Raw genomic sequence first — 23,995 nt, 5'->3', positions numbered from 1 at the left:
TTATCTACCGTGTCATGTGATTATAATCTTTCAGCACGTGCTGTCGTGATCTAATACCTTTACCGTCCGACTGCCATGAGTCGAGCCGCCGACACACGAATCCAGCCTTGCATGTGCTCGCGGGTCGGCTTTTCCACGTGCCGTCAATCCTCGGTCGCCTCCGTCTGTTCTGCGCTGCTCTGGCCTAGAGCTGATGTTGAGTCGAATTATCTATAGCTGGCGTCTAGACAGTTGGAGAGAGAGGATCAGAACATGATTCGCCCGGCCGAGAAGGTCCTGCCGCCTTGTACGGGGGCACGTGCGGGACGCGGAGGCCGTGCCGATCGGGAAAGGAGGGGCTGACAGTGCGGGGATGGCGTGTTCAATGTTGGTGCTGGCTGCTGAGTATGGTTGCTGATGATAAGAGCTAGATGACAGACAGAATTAAGGTCTTCCCTAGATGCTGTTTGTGCGTTTCGTATGCTTGGAGCCCATGCTAAACTATCGTCAACAAAGTGGAGCATCCCGTCATGCATTATAATTCAGTCCAGCCACTGTCGTGCCAACGCCACCGAGTGATCTAATTGTGGTCCGTGAAGCTCTGTGGTCCTAGACTGACCCCGAAGAGGGCTTTTGAGACGGCCGGTATGACACGGTTACGTGCACAGTATACACTACAGACATGGAGCTTTGGCTCTATGGGGCTGATGCTTTGTGAACTTGACTTTGGGTTCTCTCGCACGTGAGCACGTGCCTGGAGGATTAGCGCCAGTGAAGCGAATGAAATAAGTGTAAACTGAAGGATCAGTTCAAAGAGCATAACGGGACCTGGGTGTTTAGTGCTAAGCACGTGCAAGTAAACACGCAAAGTAGAGGTCAGTGGCACCAACAGAGAAATAACATCTTTCACAGCCAGCGGTCATGTGTTATCATTAAAAAGTGCAACCAGAAATAGCGTCGCATAAATATTATTGAGGACTGATTCACGTCGTATAGATCGGTAAATCATTTGCTCGGTGGATCGCATTCATTTGCACCTCGTTGTAGCCGATGGACTGGTCCTGAGGCTGACATATTTATATTTATAGTTGCTCATGTGTAAATAACGCAATATTTCATTCATGAAGTAATTTTCATCAACATATTTCATTAAACATTTCATCGTCATGCTGATAGGTATGTATATTCATTATGCTCTCGCCTCTTATATGCTGCTTAACATGTCTTACAAGATCAATGGCTCGTTAAGAACCATCTAGTTCAAAGATATTTCCCAATTTGGCCCGCGAGCTCCGCGTCGACCGAGACAGCTGATGTCAATATTCTTCCTGAAGTTGGACAGCCACTTCTGCGATATCTTTGGTAGCTTGTCATCATGGTCATTAGTGGGATCTCCTATTGAATCGTCCCACTTGAATAGCGGCATAATAAAACTTGCTTTCTGCATATGATGCTTTAGTTTCACATCAAGCGAATCTGATTATCATCAGGCTGTTTTACTTATCCATGTATATAACCACAGCCTTAAGGCTTTTAGTGCACGTTAAATGCAGAAGGTAAATGGGATATACTTTCAACTTAACAGTAACGCATCCTTTTGGGTTTGAAACGTTCAGGAAGGGGCTTTGCTAACTATTTGTTAGTGCTTCGCTTGGCCGACCATCTACATTTGTTTAATAACGCTGACTCGTGTTCTGTCTATTCATTCAAGTTGCATCAATTGACTGTGACGAACATGTTAGGGTTGAAGACATTGCTCCGTGTGTTAGAGCTGTCACCTTAAACTAGAGCTGATGTGTTTTTAAGTGTTTTGATTGTTAGAGGCCATTCGGAGTAGGGGCTACTCAGCAGTTCTATGTATGTACTTGGTCACGATGCAAAGTGGGCTAGCTCCAGACTTCTTAGTTCAATTGGGGTGACTGACGTGCGTGCTGAGGATATACTATAAAAAACAAACAAAACTATCAAATGATTTAAGAGTGACGACTAACGAATGATTTCATTGCCTCAGCGCCCAAGTGGCGATAACATTATGTAAACCACCATCTGTATGTTTTTCCTGAGCATCACCAGGAGCGCATGCGGCCTCACTGACGCCGTAAAAACCTGATTGCCAAAACAGGTTCGCCTGCCGGGCGCACGGCGGCTGCTCGGTGTCAGTCTGTAGTGACAGGGGCGGCGCCGGGCTGACCGGTCCTGGCCGCCTGTTTTTTCGTCTGTGACCCGACCTCAGCACGCGGTGCCTCCCTGGAGGTGGGGATGGGTCTGCGGTTGGTCCAGCGTGAGACCGGCACGGCCCAGTGTGGTCCAGTGTGGTCCGTTGGTCCGGCCGGCGTGGCCCCGTAATGGTCCTCGGGATCGCCACAGCACCCAGCACGGCAGCTTGGCTGGGCAGTTTGAGCCGAGTCTCCAGAGCAGACGGTCTTTAATGGGCGGTTGGACGGTGTTACCGGCCTTTAAAGCCGCTCACGATTGTTTTGGCCGAGCTACTGAGCGTGGTTTGGCAGTCTGATGCTGCTGCTACGAGTGCTGGAAAGGCGTACCAAAGGTGATACGGGGGAGAGAGCGGCTCACATCCAGCAGAGCACACGTTTTAACGGCGTTTGCTCGGGAACTCTGGAGGCCTAGTGGCAGTAGTTGGTTTGCTTTGTTCCGCTATTTGTTTTATTCATTTATTTACCGCTACGAAGTTGAATACAGCTTCAAGGAGTAATCTCTTTCCGTTAGAGTCGTACATCAAGTCGACAGTAAGGCATGAGCTCTAGTTTGCAAAAGCTATGATCGGAATACTAAAGTGATGCTGGTGTTTCATTGTTGATTGGTTTTGCATTCAAAGTCAATATTTTATGTTGAAATGAATGTAACTCGGTGACAGACTAGAACAGTGTAATTAAAATACTTAAGTTATAGCATCCCAGCTCTTGCAGCCTTAGGTTTGGCTTTATTTGGTTAGCCCTGTAACCATGCTTGAGCAGTGAGAAAGCTAGCAGTTTGAAAGCAACCAGGGCCAAGAGATGCAGTCACTCTCTGAATGCACGCACTCATATTCTGCTTACACACTACATAGTACACACTGTGAGCAATGAATGCGCAAAAACTATCACATGGCTCCTTTCACGTGCACTTTTATTCCTAAAGCTATCTATCGTCAGTTCTCATGCATGGTCCTCACATACAGCTGTTCTGCGAAACGATGTGGTATCCTTCTGGGCCACGATCCCAACCGCTGTTCTCCAGTTCGACCGGATTGGTCGGTAAGGCCGTAATATTACCTCGTCGGGCCATAGGCAAAGAGACGTCTACTGCGATGGACGCCGAAATATCCAACCCATCGTCAGAAAAGATGGACTGGAACCCATCCGCAGAATATCCGTGTCCGATTTAGGACTGGTCGAGTATGAAACAGCTCGGTCGGGTCAGATCAGCATATTTTAGCTCTCCCGCTAAAGGTTATGCCATGAAATTTCTTGTTCCGCTTTCATGAGGCTGCAGCAAGAAAATGCAAACGAAACGCTTGTGCGAAGACTGCGTTAAAAGGAGTCGGTAACTGAGGTTAACGGCCATTAGGATGATTTGGGATGAAATTTAGTTAGTCGTACGTCAATGTTCTCAGTCGTTAAGCGGCGTTTTATGGCTCGCTAAAGATGAGCATTTTACGACTAAACCGAATCCTTCTCAAGCAGTTAAATGCCGTCACATGTTTCAGCTGATAACCCACGCTGTCAACATTCATGCAAGACATTTTGATTTCAAATATCAACGCCTAATAATCACCATCGAAGATGTCAAAATTTTGTGGTTTTGGCGTATTTAGATTGCAACATAGCCTATTAACCTCGCAGTCATTAAACACGAATTACTCTTCATTTTGAAGTGAATGATTTTTGGGGGGTCTCGGAGGTATTAATTGTTCGTTGTTCTTCCCCTTCTCTGGTGAAATTGTTTCGCCTCGGTAGGGGGATTGCTGAGTCGTGAAATGCCGATGGTCGTGCCAGAAGGAGATTACACTCCTGTTAGAAGCACAGTGACGATCGAACAGGTTTATGGGAAAGGGAAAGAAGAGGGTCGAACCAATCCGCTCAATTTTTGTCATCCAGCTGTTGAGAGGAAACAAAGCGGTTTTGATGGTCACTATTGAAAAGGTGCTACGGAGTTTTTGGTGAAATGTTTTTGACGGGCCGTTGAAAACTGTTAAAAATAAGTGTGGTGTAAAGCACATGATAAATGCTTACTAAAATGCATGCAACTTTCATCGGTAAACGTTTTGCTTTTCGGCATCTTCCTGAGTTCATTTTATCTTATTTAAATATTTTTGCGTTGCTCTCAAACCAATCCTTGACTCAAATATGCAGGTGATTTGATTCGAGCAGTTAAATAACGAAGAAGATGTTTAATTCTCAGGAGATATTGAATGTAAAGTATGACGAAAAACCTGACTCGCAACTTAATTTTCCATGCTGCAAATTGACGGTAACAACCAGGAAGATGACCATTGACCATGACATGATAACATTCATGTGGCAAATGGAATTTTTGACCATTTGCATCGATAATTTTTTATAAATTAGGAGAAAAGTGTGTATTATTTTTTCCTTAGTTAATTTCACAATTCTGATCTCACTCATCTGAGTCTGGAGGAAGATCCTGCCATCAGATTTGGCCGCTCGCCGCTTCTGGGGAATTTCCGCGTCGGTGGCCGCGTGTTGGCCCCGCCGGATGAACGATGCTTGCTTCTGACACCGTGTGATAGGTAATATCAAAGTTTGAGCCGGGAGCGGTTAAAACTAGCTGAACAAAGCGGGCCGTTTTAATTTGTCTCGGTTGGGTGCGCACGGATGTCGTGCCAATATGGCTGCTGGTGGCGTGCCCGCCGTTTGTATGTCTGTGTGATAAGTTACTCTGACGTTCAGCTCTGTGGGTGGCGGTAGCGTGCGGTCGCCGCGGTTCTTTCGTCGGTTTTGTGGCGACCTAGTCATGGTATGAATGGGGCCAGTTCACCAGGATAGCTGTGTTCACAATTCGCCGGCGCCGCTCTGGAGACGGGCAGAGTGGGCGGGCGGGCTCCGCCGCCGCCACCGATAATCTCATCAGAGCACTGCCGCCGCCACCGCGGGCCCTGACAATCCCCCCGGCCGGGCGGCCGTAATGCGACCTGACAATGCCGCCGAGCAGAGCCGCGTGGGCGCGACGCCATGTTCATTGAATGAGAACAGCTAAGTTTAGTTTTGGCCATGTGCGACTTGTTGCCACCGAAATACTATTTTTGCGTATTCATAGACCTCTGTGTCTATTCATAGACCTCTGTGTCAATGAATACCTTGCCTCATGTATGCAAAGGTATAACATTTTATAATGATCGTTTTCACGACGAGCTATCCGGCGAGTGCACCTGACCTAATTTGACCAAATCTGCACCTAATCTCTTTTACAGCAAATATCTGTATTTTATGAATTTATTTCAGTGTTTTAAAGGTAGTGTGCCAGCTTTCCTGGACCGTATGGAGTTAATGGCCCAGATAAGGAGAACCGGATTTTTAGAACTTATCCATACCTTCAAAACTCATGGAAACGTCTTAAATTCTTCAAATTTTGAGTACCCCAGTGCGAAATTCGCCCCGACGGGTTGTCGGTCGTACCCCAACCACATTTCACACCACTATGAACAATAAATGCACACGCTGAAATCGCTATTACCGATATGCTCATCCAATCAAGTTTCGATAAACCCGTTCATCATCAGCTCCTGCGGTTTCGAACACGCCTGTTAGGTGGTGCGGTAGACCACGCCCAAAGCCAGGGCCCCGGTAACGTGAGGTAGCCGAGTCAGGGCAGCGTGCGCTGACCCAAGCCGGAGCCGCGCGTCCTCCCGGTGTCATGTGATAGCCCGGGGCTGCCCGCAGGGATGCGGTAGACCGCGCCCAAAGCTGCGGCCCCGGCTTGGGTCAGCGCACGCTGCCCTGACTCGGCTACCTCACGTTACCGGTTTTACCGGTGGAGCCTCAGGATCCAATACTCATTGTATTTAAAAACGGTTTTCTGCAAGAAACAAAACACCAACAGGTCCATAAGTATGACAATTAAAAAAGACAGTCAGTAGCGATATAAGACGTAACCAAATATAAGTACGATAGAAGTAGTAACCAAATAAAACGAAACACATAGCACACAAACACATAAACGCAAAGAAAACTCACGGATTGTTTCAGGTCTGCAGCCACCGGCAAGAACTTGACACCGCCGATTTAACGTTCGTTCGTTGGCGTTCGTATAAGTTCGTTCGTTCGTATAAGTTCGTTCGTTCGTACAGGTTCGTTCGTTCGTACAGGTTCGTTCGTTCGTTCAGGTTCGTTCGTTCCGCTTCGCGCCGCTCACCCGCTCACTGTCCTTTGGTGATTTTGTAAACGGACGCAAAAGCATAAAACATAAAAATGACAAAAAAGCGATACCAAAACCTATAGAAAAATAACATAATCTCTGGCCAACGAAACAACAATTGAATCAGCAAATTAAATCTGACTTCACGAGACAAACGCTAAAAATATATATATAAGACATGTGCCGTTAACATAAGATACCTGCCAACAGAAGAAAAACTCGACAGATTAAGATCCATTTTGCAGCCAACATAAAAAGATACTCGGCTTTAACACCCGGCCCATTTGATACTATGGGATCAAATTTATTCAGATTGAGAGATTTTTAACTTTCCGTGATTTTAACTAGCTTTTGAACAGGCCGCCAAATCGTGGTACCTTTACACCGGATTTTGACGGATCGTACCCTCGAGTCAGTGCTTGTTCTGACCTCTTCTATCAAGCCAAGAGGCCACACACCCCGCGGGACTGAACTGTCAACAATAAGCACCACATCGCCTACCTGCAAATTTGTCTGGAGCCTTGACCACTTGGCCCTTGGCTGAAGTAATGGGAGATATTCCGCACGCCAACGTCGCCAAAACTGCTCTGCAAGGAACGATGCTCGTTTCCAGTTCTTTTTGCTAAACGCATCTATATCTGTCACCATTGAGGCTGGTAGCAAAACAGAACGTAAATGCAGCAAGTGATTGGGCGTTAGCGGCAGGTCGTCTCGAGGGTCACTTGTCACTGGTACCAAGGGTCGATTATTCATAATGCTTTCCACTTCACAAAGGAATGTGGTTAGTGTTTCGTCAGTAAATGTTTGCTCCCTGAGTAAACCGCTCAGTATCTTACGAACACTCCTAATCAATCGCTCCCATGCGCCTCCGAAGTGAGAGGCACCAGGGGGGTTCCAACGCCATTCAATACCTCGATTTATCAAGTCTCTCCGAATTTGGGCCTCATGCTGAACAAGAAACTCGAGCTCTTTTTTCAGCTCACGATCCGCTCCCACAAAATTTGTCCCGTTGTCAGAACGCATGATTCTTATTTGTGAGCCCCGCCTGGCCGCGAAGCGCTTGAGGGCGCATATAAAAGAGTCAGACGACAAAATTTCGACTACTTCCAGGTGGACGGCGCGAATGGCCAAGCATGTAAAAATGACACCGTAACGTTTGACCTGCCCACGCCCTCTCTTGGTATAGAATGGTCCAAAATAATCTACCCCGGTACTCACCCATGGCTGCTCACTTTGCTGTATTCGATCTGCAGGCAAATCAGCCATTTTTTGCGTCTCCGTAGTACGAAAAAGCCTGCGGCAGCGGAGGCATTGGTGGAGACATCTCCTAACCGCCGTATTGGCTTTGATTAGCCAAAAGCTCTTACGCAATTCCGCCAGGACACATTGACGACCTGCATGGCCAATCCTCTCGTGAATATCCCGTATGATTAATTCCGGAATTCGCCCTTTATTTGGAATGATCAAAGGATGTTTACTTTCATAGGCCACGCCCATCGCGTGCCCTAAACGACCTCCTACTCTCAGAAGACCATCCTCCAACGTGGGGTCCAAAGACACAAGGCTGCTGGACCGCCGCACTTCCCGTCCTGCTTTCAGATTCTCTACCTCCTCCGCATAGTACTGACCCTGAAGTTCCCTGATGATAATATTCTCGGCTGACTTTAGCTCTGTTACAGTCAGCTCTGATGCTCGTGCTGATTTCTGTTTACCAGCCAATGTGTCTATAACGCGTCGTACCCACGCAACTGCTCTCTTCAAACGCTGCCACGAGGAATAATGATCAATCAATTTTTGAATGCTCGAATTCTTTTGAATCTTTGTTTCATTTTCTGTTCGGCTGTTTAATGCAACAGTGGTCACTCTTAGTTCAGGGTCCTCTGCATTATCTTCTAAGACAGGGAATCGGGGCCATTTCTCCCGTGATTCAAGTAGAAACGATGGACCTTGACGCCACATACACTCTTTGAGAAGGGTAGTTCCATCGCACCCGCGTGACAAAATGTCGGCTGGGTTTAACTCCGAAGGAACCCATCGCCATTGGTCTATTGAAGAGCCGTCTCGTATAACTGCCAAACGATTTGCCACGAACACATGAAATCGCGCTGCCTCATTCTGTATATATTTCAACACTGTAGTGCTATCAGTCCAGAAGAAGATGTCTGGCTTAAAATCGAATGGAAACGCTCTTTGTATTTCTAAATTGACTTTGACAGCTAGTGTTGCAGCAGAAAGCTCCAGCCTTGGGATACTGAGAGGCTTAATTGGTGCTAAATGGGATTTGCTGACCAAAAGATTGCAAGACAGTTGACCGTCTCCATTGACGGCTCGCACGTACGAGGCCACCCCGTACCCCCTTTCGCTGGCATCCGAAAAGTGATGCAGCTCGAGGAGGACGGCAGAGGAAAGGCCACCGAAACATATGCACCTGGGAAGACTATACTGGGATAGACATTCTAGATCTGCTAACCATTGCTTCCACTGTCTGTGGTAGTGGGATGGCACCTCATCGTCCCAACCTAAACGAAGGCGAGTCAGCTCTTGTAAGAGCATTCGGGCCCGCATTACATACGGACCAACATGCCCCAGTGGATCATAAAGACCTGCTGTGGCGGACAGAAGCCCTCGTCTTGTGACAGGCTTGCCCCGAAATTTTTGCAAGTCAACTTGATATTCTAAGCGATCAGAACGAACGTTCCAGCCAACGCCTAAGGCTCGCTCAGAAGGCAAAGTATCTGATTTCAAATCTAGTGTTTGGATACCGGGCGAGTAGTCAACTTCTGGAATGGATTTCAAAACTGTAACGCTATTGCTAACAAACTTGGTGAGATTAAATCCACCTCTCAGACACAATTGCTTAAGATCAGATGCCAGCTTCACAGCAACATCTTCTTTTCCAGTCGATGCAAGACAATCATCCACATAAAAGTTATTAAGAACTGTCCTAGACACCAATGGGTCGTACAACCGTTCATTGTCTAGAGCGGTGCGACGAAGCGCAAAATTTGCACAGCTAGGAGAGGAAACAGCGCCAAAAAGATGAACTGTCATCCTATATTCCTTAGGATTCGAGGCGATGTTTCCATTGGGCCACCATAGGAAACGCAAAAAAATCACGTTGTTTCTCGGGAATCCTCACCTGTAAGAACATACCCTCGACGTCCGCCATGAAGGCAACGGGTTCTTGTCGGAAACGAAGTAGAACATCTGTCAGGGTGTTGGTAAGGTCAGGTCCTTGTAAAAGCTCCTCATTTAGACTTTTTCCTTGAAAGGAGCTAGCGCAGTCAAAAACAACGCGTAATTTGCCTTTCTTAACAGGGTGTTCGACTCCGTGATGGGGCACAAACCATATCCTACCTTCTGCATTGCTCGAGAGATCGGGAGCTCTTTCAGCGTAGCCGTTGTCTAACAGTTTATCAATTTGCTTGGCATATTCTCTCAAGAAATGGGGCTGATTCTCGAATCTGCGCTTCAGTTGCACAAGGCGCCTATAAGCCACAGACTTATTGTTTGGAAGTTTAAGACTTGGATCACGAAACGGCAGGGCTATTTCGTACCGACCATCTATCAGCTGGCACGATGCCTTTACCATTTCGTGCCACCTAATGTCTTCTGCGGACAGACCCAACCGATATTCAGCCCTATTACCATAAACGTCGTCAAGAGCCACTTGCAATTGGTTAACTTTCAGACGAACTGGAGAATCCTTATCAACCCCACCTAGGACCCATCCGAACCTGGTTCTCACGGCGAATGGCCCGCCGTTCTGACTGGGAACCACCTCAAACGGCTCCATCACCGCCGCCACATTATTCCCAAGTAGAAGGCCTACGTCGTGCTTAAAGTTTTCTTCTAAGTATACCCCGTTTTGTCTCAAGTACGGCCATTTGTTTAAATCTCTAACGTTCGGGGCATCCTCGATGGACACTGGGATCTTATTTAGAACAAATAACGGAGGAAGTTCTAATTTATTGTTGTGTTGTAAATCCTCCATGGTAACCTTCGAAACAACGCATGTTTCAAATTTGTGATCTGTGTTGATAGTAGAAAGAGTAATTGAAGTACTTTCGGCTGGTTCAACCCCTAAACTAGCGAGTAAATTTCTTGAAATGAACGAATGTGTGCTGCCGGAGTCCAAAAAGGCAGACGTGAACTTCGTCACCCCGAATAACGTAACACACACTGGTACGACTTGCAATTTTGCTCCTCCACTTGATGCAAGATGGCCCAAAGTGACTGTTGAGAGTGGAGTTTGTTTTCGGTCAAAATGAAGGATAGTTGGGTGCCGACTCCCACATTCTGTACAAATCTTTTTATTTTCACAATATTTGCTTAAATGATTCGGTAACAAACAACCAAAGCAAAGCTTATTTGACCGTATAAACGTCATTTTGACATCTCTGCTCTGCATTCTCAACTCGGGACACTCGGCGACTTCATGATCCTGCTGACAATAAAGACACGAGGAGTGATGAGAGCTGACGTTACCGGCTAAAAGTGTCCCTCTCGCGTGATATTTGCTTTCATGTTTTCTATCTTGGTAATTTTTCGTTACATTTGTTAAATGTCTCCCATATGACGGGTTGGATGCAATGCGCGCCTCCCTTTCAATGAAGTAAACAAAGTCTCTAAAGTCTGATTTTCGCTGCTCTGTTTGTTCAATATCATCGACTTTGATCCGCCATTTATCCTTAAAAAACGAAGGCAGTTTGTCTAAGAGCAAACGGACGGTTTTGATGTCGACTGAATCCGTTCCGCATGGGAGGCTTAACAAGGCATTCATGGTTCCCCTCAACTGAATAGCAAACGTTTCTAATCCCTGGACGTCATCGAGCCTCACCGCGGGGCATTGTATCAGGGTATCGACCAGACCCGACGCCACCTGAAACGGACACCCGTAACGTTTATCCAGCAAACTTACCGCTTCCACGAACCCTCTCGTTGGTGGCAGGTGTAAGCATGTGGAGACAATCTCCCTTGGTCGTCCGGAAGTGTACCTATTGGTATAAATAATGCAATTTTTCATCTTCATCATCTACCTTTGTAGCAATATTTGACTTAAAAGCCCGCATGAAACATTTATATTTACTTAAATCTCCATCAAACGTTGAAATCTCCAAAGGAGGAAGATGGAGTCGTCTAGCCAGGTCATAAGAAGGATTTATGTCGCTACGCACGTTCGATTGGGTTGACTGTGAGGCATGAACGTCCTCTAAGTGGTCCCTAGTTGCTGAGGGCGAATGAGCTGAGGGAGAATGAGAAACATATTGCATGTTTGGCGCGTTATCCCGAAACGCGGCGTCATCACGTTCAGTTTCCTGAAAACCCATTGCAATTCCTTCCTCCTCCCTTTCTAACGCTGCTTCCCTCGCACTGACTTCCCCAATTTGCATTTTCAACTCCAACATCTCCTGCCTAGCCTTAAGTTCCTGCGCTTGGCGATCTAGCAAATGTTTCTGCTCTAAATATGATGCCCTAGCCTGTAGTCCTGCACGGCGTACTCTTTCGGAGACTATCGAAGACGAGGCCGAAGCTTGTGAACTTACTTCCCAATGAATACGTGCTGCCTCGAGGCCAGAAATATCGGGAGGTTTTAATGGTGATCTTGTGCTAAGCCTTGGCACGTCATCAGCGTCCGGTTGTAAAGGCACGACTGGGCTATTTGAGCGGCATGCAGAATTATCTTCCTTTAGGCAAGTTTGAAGTCTCTCAATCAAAACAGATTTTGTCCCTTGTGTATCCTGTCCCATCTTATCAAGCAGTATTCGCAACTGCCCCCGAGTTATATTGTTGAAATTTCCCGACATGTTTAAAAGTTGGGTGTATAGCACCGGGTAGCAGTGTATGCTGACTTGCAAAATGGATGCTAAGCCAAATATGGTGAAATAGTAAACGATAGATGGCTAGCCGATAAGTGCTAATAATATGTTAAAAATAACAAGACAAAGAGAATAAAGGAATTAAGAATAAAGCAATTATGAAAAAACAAAACGTAAAAACAAAAAAACAATAACAAAAGGTTGGGCTAAAGGGATAAAAGGACAGTGAGAACGTGATTACATGTCACGCAAATTACCTACTAAAAGTTCAGTTAAACGAAATTACAAGACCTCAACATCAAGCAATACGTGATCTTGTTCGATCTTGTGTACATACATATAAGTTCGTTTACTACCGATCAGTTAGTACTTAGTAGCACTACTCGCCCTATGTCGCAATGCGCAATTCGTAATCGTATTCGTTAACAACAGAAAATCAAACCAGCTCAACAACAGACAGAGGCCTAAGCTGACCCAACAACAGAAGCCCGAACCCCTACCCAGCAGGTTCCAGAAGACAGCCGTGAGGTTGCTGAAGAACGCCGAAGAATATAATATGAAGTCACTGTACCTTAGATTTTGGGATGATAGATTTGAAGGTCTTGCAGAACTTACTGTGCCTCTCACACAGATCAGAATCGAATTAATCCACCTTGTTGATTCTTCTTGCAGTTTTCGTACTGACGAACATTGGATTCAACTTGATTTCTTAATTTCCGGAGTAAGACGATACCAAACCAATCCAAAACCTTTACCGGTGGAGCCTCAGGATCCAATACTCATTGTATTTAAAAACGGTTTTCTGCAAGAAACAAAACACCAACAGGTCCATAAGTATGACAATTAAAAAAGACAGTCAGTAGCGATATAAGACGTAACCAAATATAAGTACGATAGAAGTAGTAACCAAATAAAACGAAACACATAGCACACAAACACATAAACGCAAAGAAAACTCACGGATTGTTTCAGGTCTGCAGCCACCGGCAAGAACTTGACACCGCCGATTTAACGTTCGTTCGTTGGCGTTCGTATAAGTTCGTTCGTTCGTATAAGTTCGTTCGTTCGTACAGGTTCGTTCGTTCGTACAGGTTCGTTCGTTCGTTCAGGTTCGTTCGTTCCGCTTCGCGCCGCTCACCCGCTCACTGTCCTTTGGTGATTTTGTAAACGGACGCAAAAGCATAAAACATAAAAATGACAAAAAAGCGATACCAAAACCTATAGAAAAATAACATAATCTCTGGCCAACGAAACAACAATTGAATCAGCAAATTAAATCTGACTTCACGAGACAAACGCTAAAAATATATATATAAGACATGTGCCGTTAACATAAGATACCTGCCAACAGAAGAAAAACTCGACAGATTAAGATCCATTTTGCAGCCAACATAAAAAGATACTCGGCTTTAACAACCGGGGCCCTGGCTTTGGGCGCGGCTTCTGCTCATACTTTGTGGTGCGGTGGTGGTGCGTCGGGCTGCGCGCTCTGACTAAGGCCAAGAAAAATGCGTCAGCTGATCATTGTCATTTCAGCCACTTGCGTGTGGTGAAATGGGGTCATAACTTATAAGACGGCTTTTTCATATCAATTATTTTACATAAAATCATATTTCAAACCATAAATAATGTTCGACAGCCAAATAAAAGAAACAATACCAATACGGGCTTACAGTTTAAGGCTCGACATTGTGTTGTCTACGATTAGACAGCTGATAACTCATTCCCGTATGTCGTATGGTCGTAACACTATAATGACCTTTGCTTATTGTCACAAGTGCGCCGCATTCGCGATTGTTGCCCGACGCCTGTTTGCAGGTGAGCCCACTACAGTTGTTATACATATCTAAAAACCGATAAACTTTTAGGCGAAAAAGGCACTATTCCAGGCCCATTTTTGATTTTTTTTGCGATATTAGGTAAAAACAGAAGCTTCTTATCCTAGGAAAAATAAAATGGGAAATCTTTCAAAGGTGGCACACTACCTTTAATCGATGATACTTTTTGATAATATGACAAAGCCGGCATATAAACAATTAGTGCAACCCTAGCAAACAATTAGTGCAACCCTAGCTGATAGCTAGTAAGAGACACACTGAACCTGATTTGACCAAATCTGCACCTAATCTGTACCAAATGTGCACCAGATGTGTACCAGATGGCCGTCGTGAAAACGGCCAATCCATCCTGTAGCAATCTAAAATATAAATGGATAATTTTGTCGCATAGGTTGTTCGTAGTCCATGAACCCAACTAGCATTCACTGACAGCCGACACCTACCTTTTAGTGTTTACCCTCGCCACGGTTTACCGGGCTACTCCGATGACCCCGTCGACTCTGCCGTTCAGCTCCGGGGCCGTTGCCGAGCTGCTAAGTGCCGCCGGCCGCTCGCCGACCGGAGCTAAGAGCCGTGAGCTGCTATGTGTGCCGTGTAACGACGGCACCGTACGACGATGGCCTCCACGGTCCCATGCAGCCGGTCTGGCGGCAGATAACACTGGAGCGGCTCCGGTAATGGCCCTCGGCTGGCCGGCCTCCGGTGTCCACCAGCGGGTATAGTCAGTGGCTCGGACTCGCCGGCGCATCAAATGCAGCGCTACTGAGCGCTCTAACCCAGATCTCTGCAGACAGCCAGATAGGCGCTCGTGTTCATGGCTGTTTCGCTGAATGTGATGGTGTGCGTCCTTTCTTGGTGTCTTCCGTTAAAAATAAGATAACCAATTATAAATGCATTTTGTCTTCATGGAAAGTAAATATTTACAATTTCCTAAACTCTCATTTGAACATTTCAAAATATCCAAAGCACGGTCGTTCGTCAGTTTGTCGTTCCTTCCGCCGCGTTCCGCACACCACTCGGTCGGCCGTATGTGCGCACGGTGTCGGGCGGCACAGCATACCTTCAGGCGCACACTGGTGGCGCCATCTATGAACGGAAATATCAACACAGCGTCCTCTGTCCGGGCCGGCTGGCCATTCCCCGGCGCCCGCCAGTCTGTCCATAACGGGACGGTCAATCTGTCCGTCCGCCGGTGCGGTGGCGGGCCGCGGCCGCTCCCGTCAGTGGTATGCACTCATTAGTGGCCTGGCGTGCCGGGCGCTCTATTTGTGGCCAAATGTCAGCACCTCGGCCGCCGCTACTGGTGGGTGCTGCCCTCGGGCCCGGCCGCCGGCCGCCCACTCATGGGAATGAAGCGCGTGCAGAGCTGCTGCACTGCATGTTCGTTCATTTCGGAAGGCTGACTGTCAAGGCCCTTGCTTACTAATTTAGGAATTAATTCATTCCATTCATTCATTCATTCAGAGAAATGCACCACGAAAACAAGTTCACATACAAACAGAACGGTTGACCTTTGAACCAACGTGGCCGCTTGCTTTGCGCAAGTTGCCTTTTGGCTGCTGAAACATATTAAACATTTAGATGAATAAAGTAACATTTTTTTCAACAGCTTATTTTTCCATCTATCCTTTCATAAACAGCCTTATGAAATCCCGTTCCAGGATTCATTTGTTTCGGGCTGTTGTGTCTCTGACCTCGGACGCTGTGCGAATATTGTCTTTTCCCTATAAATAAAGCTAGCGTTTATGAACATTTCTCCCCTCCTGTTGCCGCTGTCGTGACGCGCTCTTTCTAAAACCATCCTGCCGCTTATGACTGTCCGTCTCCGGCTGTTGCAGCTTCCATGGCGCCCCGTCAGTGAGCGTCCTGCCGCGATGCAACTCCCCGAGTTGGCCCTGTGGGGCCTGCTGGTGCTTCATCTTCTGGTCCGTCAGTGTCACGCGCGACGCATCCAGGTCTTCTGGAACGCCACCAACCCAATGTGAGTACCCGTTGCATGAGTAGAACAGATTCATGTATTATTTACGTGTCATATCCACTCGCACCAGTATTTCGATATGCCGTAGAAATTCATTCCCGTCTCGTGATTTCAGTATATGGCGGCTTGAGACACTGCCTGTTGCTTACAGTCTATATCCGCGTCCCTCTGTTATTCAGCTAATATTTTGATCACGCCGCCGGCTTGTCTCGTTTATGCAGCGCTCGTAGTTCGTAAACATATTTCTGGATGTTTTCTGACCGAGTTGTGGGTATGGATGAGGAATTCAGTGTTTGTATCAAAACAGCCCTCTGGAAAATACGCCAGCATTGAGCGGTATACGAGCATAAACGACGGGAGGAGCCGGCCTTGAGACCAGATGGGACCACGGAAAAATACAGTGTTTACTGTTTATCGTATAAATCTGGCAACTTTTTCTTATGCATTCGAGAATATTGCAAGTGTCGTCAAAATTGTATTGCATGAAGATGACGAGCAAGACTACGAATCGACATTGTCATGCACCCCTTATCAAAATTAGTTCAAAACGGTTACGCGCTTGAGCCTTGGAATGCCTTTTTTATTATAACTGGCATCATTTTCTCTCATCGGACACTAGCCAGCAAACTTTTGCCACGTCTACTTGCTCAACCTGCCTGGCTCTGGGCGGTAGTGCATACAGGCCCCGCGGCTGATTCACTGTCATGACGGACTGAACTGCGTCTGTGACTGAATGGAGTCGCATAGACTGAACTGCACCTGACTAACTGAACTGCTGCGTCTGTGATTGAATTGAGTGGCGCTGACTGAAGCCGCCTTGACTGAACTGCGTCTATGATTGACTGAACTGCGTCTGTGATTGACTGGAGTCGCGTCCGTGATTGAATGGAGTCGCGTTGACTGAGCTGCGCCCACTCGTATGATTGCACCCGCGGGCGGTCGGCGTGGGCCGGCCAGCGCCGCGCCCGAATAGTGCCGTTCTCACTCACGCCCGGGGTCATCCATGTGACCTTTATGACCGGTCGGGGCGGCCCGGTCGCGTCTTCATCTCATGTGTTCGGCGAATTTGCCAGCGGCGCGAGCGGATAGTCGTCAGGTTGGCTCAGCCTGCGAACAGCTTTTGGTCTGCGGTTACAGCGTACGAATGGAGCGGCATCGCAATATTCAGCTGCCATTTCTAAGGAAGGAATGATCGTGATCATTAGTTTTCACTCTTGGTATAATGTATAACTCCGAATTTGTGTTGAGTGTATTTGTATAACCGACAGACAAATTTGTCACGAATCGGCGCTGGAGTCCTGTGCAGTGTCCCTCGCGGTGTCTGTGCAGCTACGACGGCGTCACAGAAGTCCAGTGTTGACGCTGTAAATGGGCAAACAGTCCGCTGACAGGTCACTGACGGGTGGGGGAGGGTGACATCACTGACACCGGGCTCACGTACATACAGGAACGGGCCTCGCCCGGACTCCGCTGACACAGTGACACTGCTGAAATTTCAGCTCGCTATAGTGCCGGTGAAATCAGGTTGTTGATCCAGATGTGCGGTAGATGAAAACCCAAATTACAAAATACTCAAGATTGGCATGTGGGCTAAACGGTTTCTCTGTAAGCTGTCGCAAAGAGAAGAATGCTTGTGCGCGGAAGGATCGGTAGACGAATCGCAGAGCCAGAAGTGCTAGGACAATATCCCAAATAATACCCCGATCCCCGCTGTCGCGCTCGGTGCGTCGGATTTGAATGTTGACCACCGTTGAGGACCACGGCGGCGGCCTTTGGTTCGGCGCCGGTTCGGTTTTGGTTGTTGGGTGACCGCCATCCAATGTTTTCCAAGCAGCCCAGCGGCGCACGCGGCGCAGTGTGGGCCGAACCAACGCATAACCGCGTGAGATCGTCGCTGGAGATGCGTGGCAGGAGAATGGGATCATAATGTCACGGCCAGCACCGCTGTGAGCGGCGTTGACTGCTCAGTTCGGACTGAGATCTTATTAAAAAAGGAAAATATAGGTGGATTTATTTGAGGCACTCATTTAACTTTTCCCGTCGTATGATTATTGTGCGAAACCTATGTGATTATTGAACGTATTCTGGCTGAAACGATTGCTAAAAAAAACCTTAGAAAACGCCTAACTTGGTACACGTCTTTCATAGGCCATTGATGACAAAACCTCGAACATTAGGTACTATATTCGCGTCATTTGCGATGATTTTTTATTTGAAGTGCATCGGAACAGGCCACAGTCTGGGATACCTAAGGCATGCGCATGTATTCTTGTTTGTTTGTTTGTTTGTTTGTTTTGTTGGGTTAGGCCCTTTCGGTCGACAAGACCATTGCAGAGCCGGAAGGATGATAGGAATTAGGGGGAGACATTGGTCTGGGCAGGCACCCTAGAGAGTCGCCGGGGCTGAGCCCGTCCATAGGACAGGCCGACCAGCCCCCCAAGCACTCTCTGCACCCGGCTACGGGGTGCAGCTCCCTCGGGAGCAGCGGTGCCGCTCCAAGGGAGCAGCCCGCATGAGATAAAATTGCCTGTCCAGCCCGGAAGGGGGTTGTGGCGTGGAGGAGAAGGATTTCAGTATCCTGAGGATAGAAGCACGGATAGGTGCATGTATTCTGGTTTTGGTCCAATTTTGTTGTCTAGTATTCTCACCGCCCACCGTCCATGTCCATGTTCGATGTTCCCGAGATCGAGCTTCCACTGTACTGTGCTGCCCTCTGCATGAGACTTTCTGCTTAGTTCGCCGGTCGACCGCTAGATGGTAGGGATGTAGGTGGCTTGAGCAGTGAGCGAGGCATCGGTCGTCCGACCTGACTCTTCGTACCTGCGTAATTTTTCGCCCACTCAGTGCAATACACTCAGCACAATTATGAGACGAGCTGTTTTGTTATGAGACCTGAATTGAAATGGAGCTGAAGTCGCAACTCGCACCATATTTCAGCTCCAAAGATTTCAAAGATTGCTATCTTCGCAATGTTTTATACCAAATCAGTGTGGCACTGTTTCACCCACTGCACCGCTTCCAAACCTCGGGCTTCTAAGTTGATCTGCTGACTTGTCAATGAGAGCTGCAATATTCGTACATATTCTGGTTAATTATAAACGGTAGGCACCGCACCTTTCTGTTATCAGACGTGCCATAACACAGCAAGGCCATGAGGAAGCAACGTTCATTTGCTTATTCAGACCTAACGGTTTCCCCTGCATTCACAAGACATTCCGGTCACATCATAAAATGTTGCTAAGTCGTGGCAAGGACGACCTTGTATGCATAAACGGCTGCCGAAAAAGTGCCACACGTTGCACCTAAGCCACCGGCCGTGCCTGTTGGCGTGCAGCACTGCCGAAAGTAGAGACCATTTGTATGAACTGGAATTCAGGAAGTGGAGTGGTACTTGTCTCTCATGCAATAAAACCGATATACCGTGATCTGAATATCTAAATTAGCCTTTGTTCCCGACTAGCATAGTACGTAAGCACCTACCTATCCAGAAGCTAGGGACTTCCTTTGTGAATGGATCCATGAATGTATGCAAATGTAGAATGCACAACATTTGACGAAAGGGCGCAATGTTTCTATGTGTAAATTTTAAAGTAAGTATATGTAATTGAGTGCTTTACAAGCGTAGCCTTACAGTGAATGTATTTACCTCACCACCAGCAGATGGTCTTTCTGTATTTGTTTATACATGCAGACGATAGAAACAATACTCGCTCCTTCTTATCCGCTTAAATGATACCACTGCGCCATGAAAACGTCAAATTCAACATGGCTTATTGCCGGATAATTCCTTGAAGTCTCATGCTACTTTGTTTGGACTAAATATAACTATGTAGGCATGAATGTTGTATATTGTAAGTAGAACGGATATGTTCATAAGATAATACCATTGTGTTGTTTGAAAACGTCCGTGTATAAACCTTTGTAAAATGATATATTAAAAACGCGCATCCAGTCTCTTGATAAGGTTACCACACCTGCCGACTGTGACATCCTGTTAGGCTACAAATAAAATACATGTTAGCCTACAAATAATAGGGGAGAGTGGGGCAAAGCGGCCACCCTAACGCTTCTCACGATGCCAACGCTTGATTTTTAAACTTGGAAAGATTCTTTCTATACCAATGTGATCCCTATTAAGTTGCCTTTTATTTCAACTGCGTTTTATTTCCAAAGGCGTTCACATATGAAAGATATTGACAAAACTTTAAACATATGCATATTGGCCACTTTGCCCCTTGCCCTGGGGCAAAGCGGCCACCGGCGTCTTCTCAAGTCCCGATATGAGAAACAAAATAGTTGCCTCGTGTACGACTAGGGTATTTGATGGTGACAAGGTTAAGCGAGGATGGATGTTTACTTTATCATCTTCCACCTGTAGGTAAACAAAGAAAGGATTTTCATGAAAATAAACATTTAATTGCATTATTTGGTAACTCATGCAACTGAAAAGTGGCCAAGATGAATGCATGACGACACATTTGAATATAAATAATGTTTTTTATCCAGATGGAAGCAACTTATGGCCAATTGGGGGGTGGCCACTTTGCCCCGGCCACTTTGCCCCGCGCATACCGTCCGAGACAAAAATATTCCAGCTTAGCTATTAGTGGGGTAAAAAACATTAAAATTGGTAGAGTACATGTACGATAACAATGCAATGCATGGACAAGAACGCTTATAAAAATTCCAAACGGTTATGGAATAACATAACATTTTAACATTGTAAACATAGTTGGTAACCTGGCAAGAAATGCTTTTCCGTGTTTCACAGAACATTGGTGATGGGCCTGAAACCCCGGTCTGGCTCATTCGAACGACCGTGAAGAGAAGTATAATTGGAAACCATAAATTGGAACTGACGCCAGCTATGAAGGGCTAAAACGATGGGTGGCCGCTTTGCCCCGGGTGGCCGCTTTGCCCCACTCTCCCCTACACGGCGTTACAAGGCTCTTTTTGTGTTTAGCTGTCATGAATCGACTTTCTAAATGCGATTATCACGATCTTAATTCTTTGTGATGATATTTGCTGTCCAGTCGTTGCAGTCCCGGATTCCCAAATCGGCAAATTCGGTGGAAGGCAAGATAAACAGGCAGATCTGTATGCAAATGCGTACTTGGCACTGTAACCCAACATGTCTGGGTTTATCCAAACCACCGGCTTACCTTTGAATTAAAGCGTTGAGCTCCTATCGTGTTACATGACCCTTTATCTTAAACGATAATTGCTCATGTTTTCATCGTGTTCACTGGATCTTCTTAGTATATTCAAATTGGCTGTACTTATGTTTTTAATCGTAGGTGGTAACTGAGCTTTACATAAATGCTTTCATAATTATTGCGTAAACACATGTTCCTTTATCTTCCGATGCATCTTCCTAAGCATATTTATATATTTCTCCTTCCTAGCTATCATACAGAATCGTCTTCCTTTCCCAAGCTCCACCAAACACATTTGATATTGTCATAAATGTGACTGAGACGCATTCACTCCGAACTGTTCCCAATTAGTGCGTGTTTTTGCTACCAGTCGTAGAGGTGCCATAACTGCGGGTTTCAATATATCCAGGTGGGATATCAAACGTGTCAGGTGCCACAAAAACCAGACGGTGCCCGGTCGGGGCAGCTCTGCGCCCCGGGTAGCCTCTGCCGGGCAGCTCAAACCAGCGGGACGTTTTTCCGGCACACCGCTGGGGCCGACCTTGGCTACGGGGCGGGTCACACACAGAGAGCCAGCCCCACCGGCGCGTGAAAAATCGCCCTCCTCGATGAGAAATGGTAATTTCTGGGGGTCGGCGGCGCGGGCGACGGGGGGCGGCCGGCGCGCGGCGTAGAAAGGTCGCCGAAAAAGCGTCCGTCGCCGCGGTGATCGCGGTGTCGTGCGGCGTTTATGGCGACGGGGGACACGGCCAGGGGTGCCGGGCGGTGTGAGCGGACACGGGAACGGGGTTGGAGTTGGCGGACACTGGGGCCGAGAATAGAGCTAGCGGACATGGGACCAAGGCTGGAACTTTGGGAAGGTGTGACCGAACTGTGGCAGCTGAGCCAGAGCCTTGTTCGGTGTTAGAGCTATTTAGCTGAACATATGGTACGGCTTAGATTAATTTCGGGGGAAATCTTAAAGCTTTTCAACTATGGTCAGGGTGTTTTTTTTTTGTGTTTGCTTATTTCTGGGAATAGAGGATTTGCAAATACCGTTTTGCTTCGAAATACTTCCGGATAGGACTTCAGGAATGATAAGATTCGTGCATTGAAATACATTTTTAACTGTCAAGGTTGTCCAATTCCAGAAACTGCACCCCAGTCGTATTACGCTTATTTAGCAGCTGGATTGCCTGTCGCTTTACAGAACGGAGCACATACTTTGGCGGATTTTCGCATTCATGCCCTGAGTGCCCACATTCAGTTCCTCGTGTAAGGCTGGGTGCATTCCATGTCTTTCCAGTGGTCACATGGCTAGGACCGTGCTACTTACATTGGCTCCAGTTTTTGTGGCCACTGGAGCTTTGTGAATGGTACTACCTGTATTAGATACACGTGTTCCAAATTTTCGTACAACGTGGTGCTATGGATGCTCACGCGAATTGATTTCACAGTTGGGTACCGGGACTTGCGATAACTTCATATTGTGAAATGGTCGAAATCTAAATCGGTGGTGGATAAAGTTGCGGGTATTTCAGCTGGGTCAAAGCTGCATTCGTTGACGTGTGAGCATCTACTTTTACATGATTTGTATTAGTATTGTACATGTTCTTATCTAATTCGGTGGAGACGATTATATAGCTAGCTAGACCACCACCTAGCCCGCTACTGGTGCACAAAGACATGGACATGGACCACATGGACCCTCAGGCTGGTCACAGTTTAAACCATTCATCGCTTCATATCCCCAAAAAGGCATGAATCACCTGTTGTACTCACATGTATTCCCAGTCTATTTATGTTGACTGGAGCATCACGATTATTGGTTCAAACGTAACCATGCGCACCATGTAATCCCATTGCACGATTACATTGGCTGTGTCGTACGATCGGGGGACCGGCGTGTAATCCACGGCGCGGGACAAGTTTGAACCATGTGTTGACAGCGGGACCATGCCCACTCCAGCTGCCCTTGAAGAGCAGCTAACGGACTGACCACTCGGCCACTGCACCAGAGTCGACAGGTGCCCGAAAATACAGCGCTGCAACTATGCGGGCAACATGTGCAAACGTGATCCCCTGCACAAACAGGCGTTCTGTTACAGCGCCGCATTTTTGAGCGAGCTAAATCCTCTGCGGGCTTAAGTTTGGGATGGTTTATTTAATTTTGTAAAGCATGACTACATGGCAAATAACAATGTGGTCGGGGTCATCATAATCTGCTGCTGAGTCTGAAGCTTTCTAACCTTTGATTGTTAATCCGGACTTCATCAGGCTCTTCTGCTGTCTCATCTCTTCTTCAAGGCGATGTCAATTCCTCCTTATTTTTGTTTTCTTCTCTATGGTTTCCTTTACCGCCTGTGTTCCATTTCATGTTGCCTCTGTTTCTTTTTGTCCAGCTCCAATCAGTCTGCCATATTTCAGTTCACTCCTATGTTTCCATTCAGTCTCCCAGTTCATCCGCTTCACTTCTGCTGTGTTTCCACCTTGTCTCCTGCCGCGTCTTTCAGTCCCACAATCTCTCCGTTGTGTTACTGCATCTCTGTTTCATCTCCACTTCTGTTGGAGAGCTCTCCTTCTGTGGCGGAGCGAGCTGGGCCACGCGGCGCCTTATACGGCCCATTGAAATTAGCCGGCCGACTGCGGCCTGACAGGCAAAAAATGATGATGCCTCTCCCGATAGAGTGCGCATTTGTGACGCCGGTAATGAGCCGAGGACACAGAGGAGCGGCGGTCGGCTACGGCCCTCATTTGGCGTTTGATTTGCATACAGGAAGGTGGTCCTGATGTGACGGGGATGGGCCACAGATGAGCTGGGGGGGGGGGGGGGGGAGGGCTGGGTCAGAGGCGGCGGGGCGGGAACATCAG

The 23,995-nt window shown here is 47.1% G+C and overlaps 1 protein-coding gene and 2 long non-coding RNA genes across 4 annotated transcripts in view; 1 reads left to right on the top strand and 2 right to left on the bottom strand.

Annotated features, from left to right (window-relative positions):
• LOC122380583 overlaps positions 1-17,102 on the top strand; it is a 59,855-nt gene extending 42,753 nt beyond the window's left edge. The window contains exon 3 of the long non-coding RNA XR_006256350.1: positions 15,850-17,102. This is a non-coding gene — a long non-coding RNA (uncharacterized LOC122380583). The remainder of the gene's footprint in view (positions 1-15,849) is intronic.
• LOC122380581 lies at positions 5,963-9,443 on the bottom strand. Its single transcript, XM_043363865.1, has 2 exons — positions 6,174-9,443; positions 5,963-6,015 (listed from the first exon to the last, which is right to left on the bottom strand). The coding sequence occupies exon 1, from the start codon at positions 9,403-9,405 to the stop codon at positions 6,679-6,681; it is 2,727 nt and encodes a 908-aa protein (XP_043219800.1). The 5' UTR covers positions 9,406-9,443; the 3' UTR covers positions 5,963-6,015; positions 6,174-6,678.
• On the bottom strand, positions 5,963-13,582 carry LOC122380582. Of its 2 annotated transcripts, XR_006256349.1 has the most exons (3): positions 13,134-13,582; positions 12,745-12,975; positions 5,963-6,363 (listed from the first exon to the last, which is right to left on the bottom strand). It is a non-coding gene; the product is annotated as an uncharacterized LOC122380582 (long non-coding RNA). The 2 variants fall into 2 exon arrangements; XR_006256348.1 differs by having other exon boundaries at positions 12,745-13,582.
• Positions 17,103-23,995: the final 6,893 nt, after the last annotated feature.

This window comes from Amphibalanus amphitrite, unplaced genomic scaffold, assembly GCF_019059575.1.
Source record: "Amphibalanus amphitrite isolate SeventyFive unplaced genomic scaffold, NRLGWU_Aamphi_draft 000101F_arrow, whole genome shotgun sequence".
NCBI classification, from domain to species: Eukaryota; Metazoa; Arthropoda; class Thecostraca; order Balanomorpha; family Balanidae; genus Amphibalanus; species Amphibalanus amphitrite.
The sequence above is the reverse complement of the archived record's forward strand: the minus strand, read 5'-3'. Positions and strand labels throughout refer to the sequence as shown.

Bases quoted from the DNA above. Each gene is read 5' to 3' on its own strand.
- LOC122380581 (XM_043363865.1), bottom strand. From the start codon at position 9,405: ATGACAGTTCATCTTTTTGGCGCTGTTTCCTCTCCTAGCTGTGCAAAT.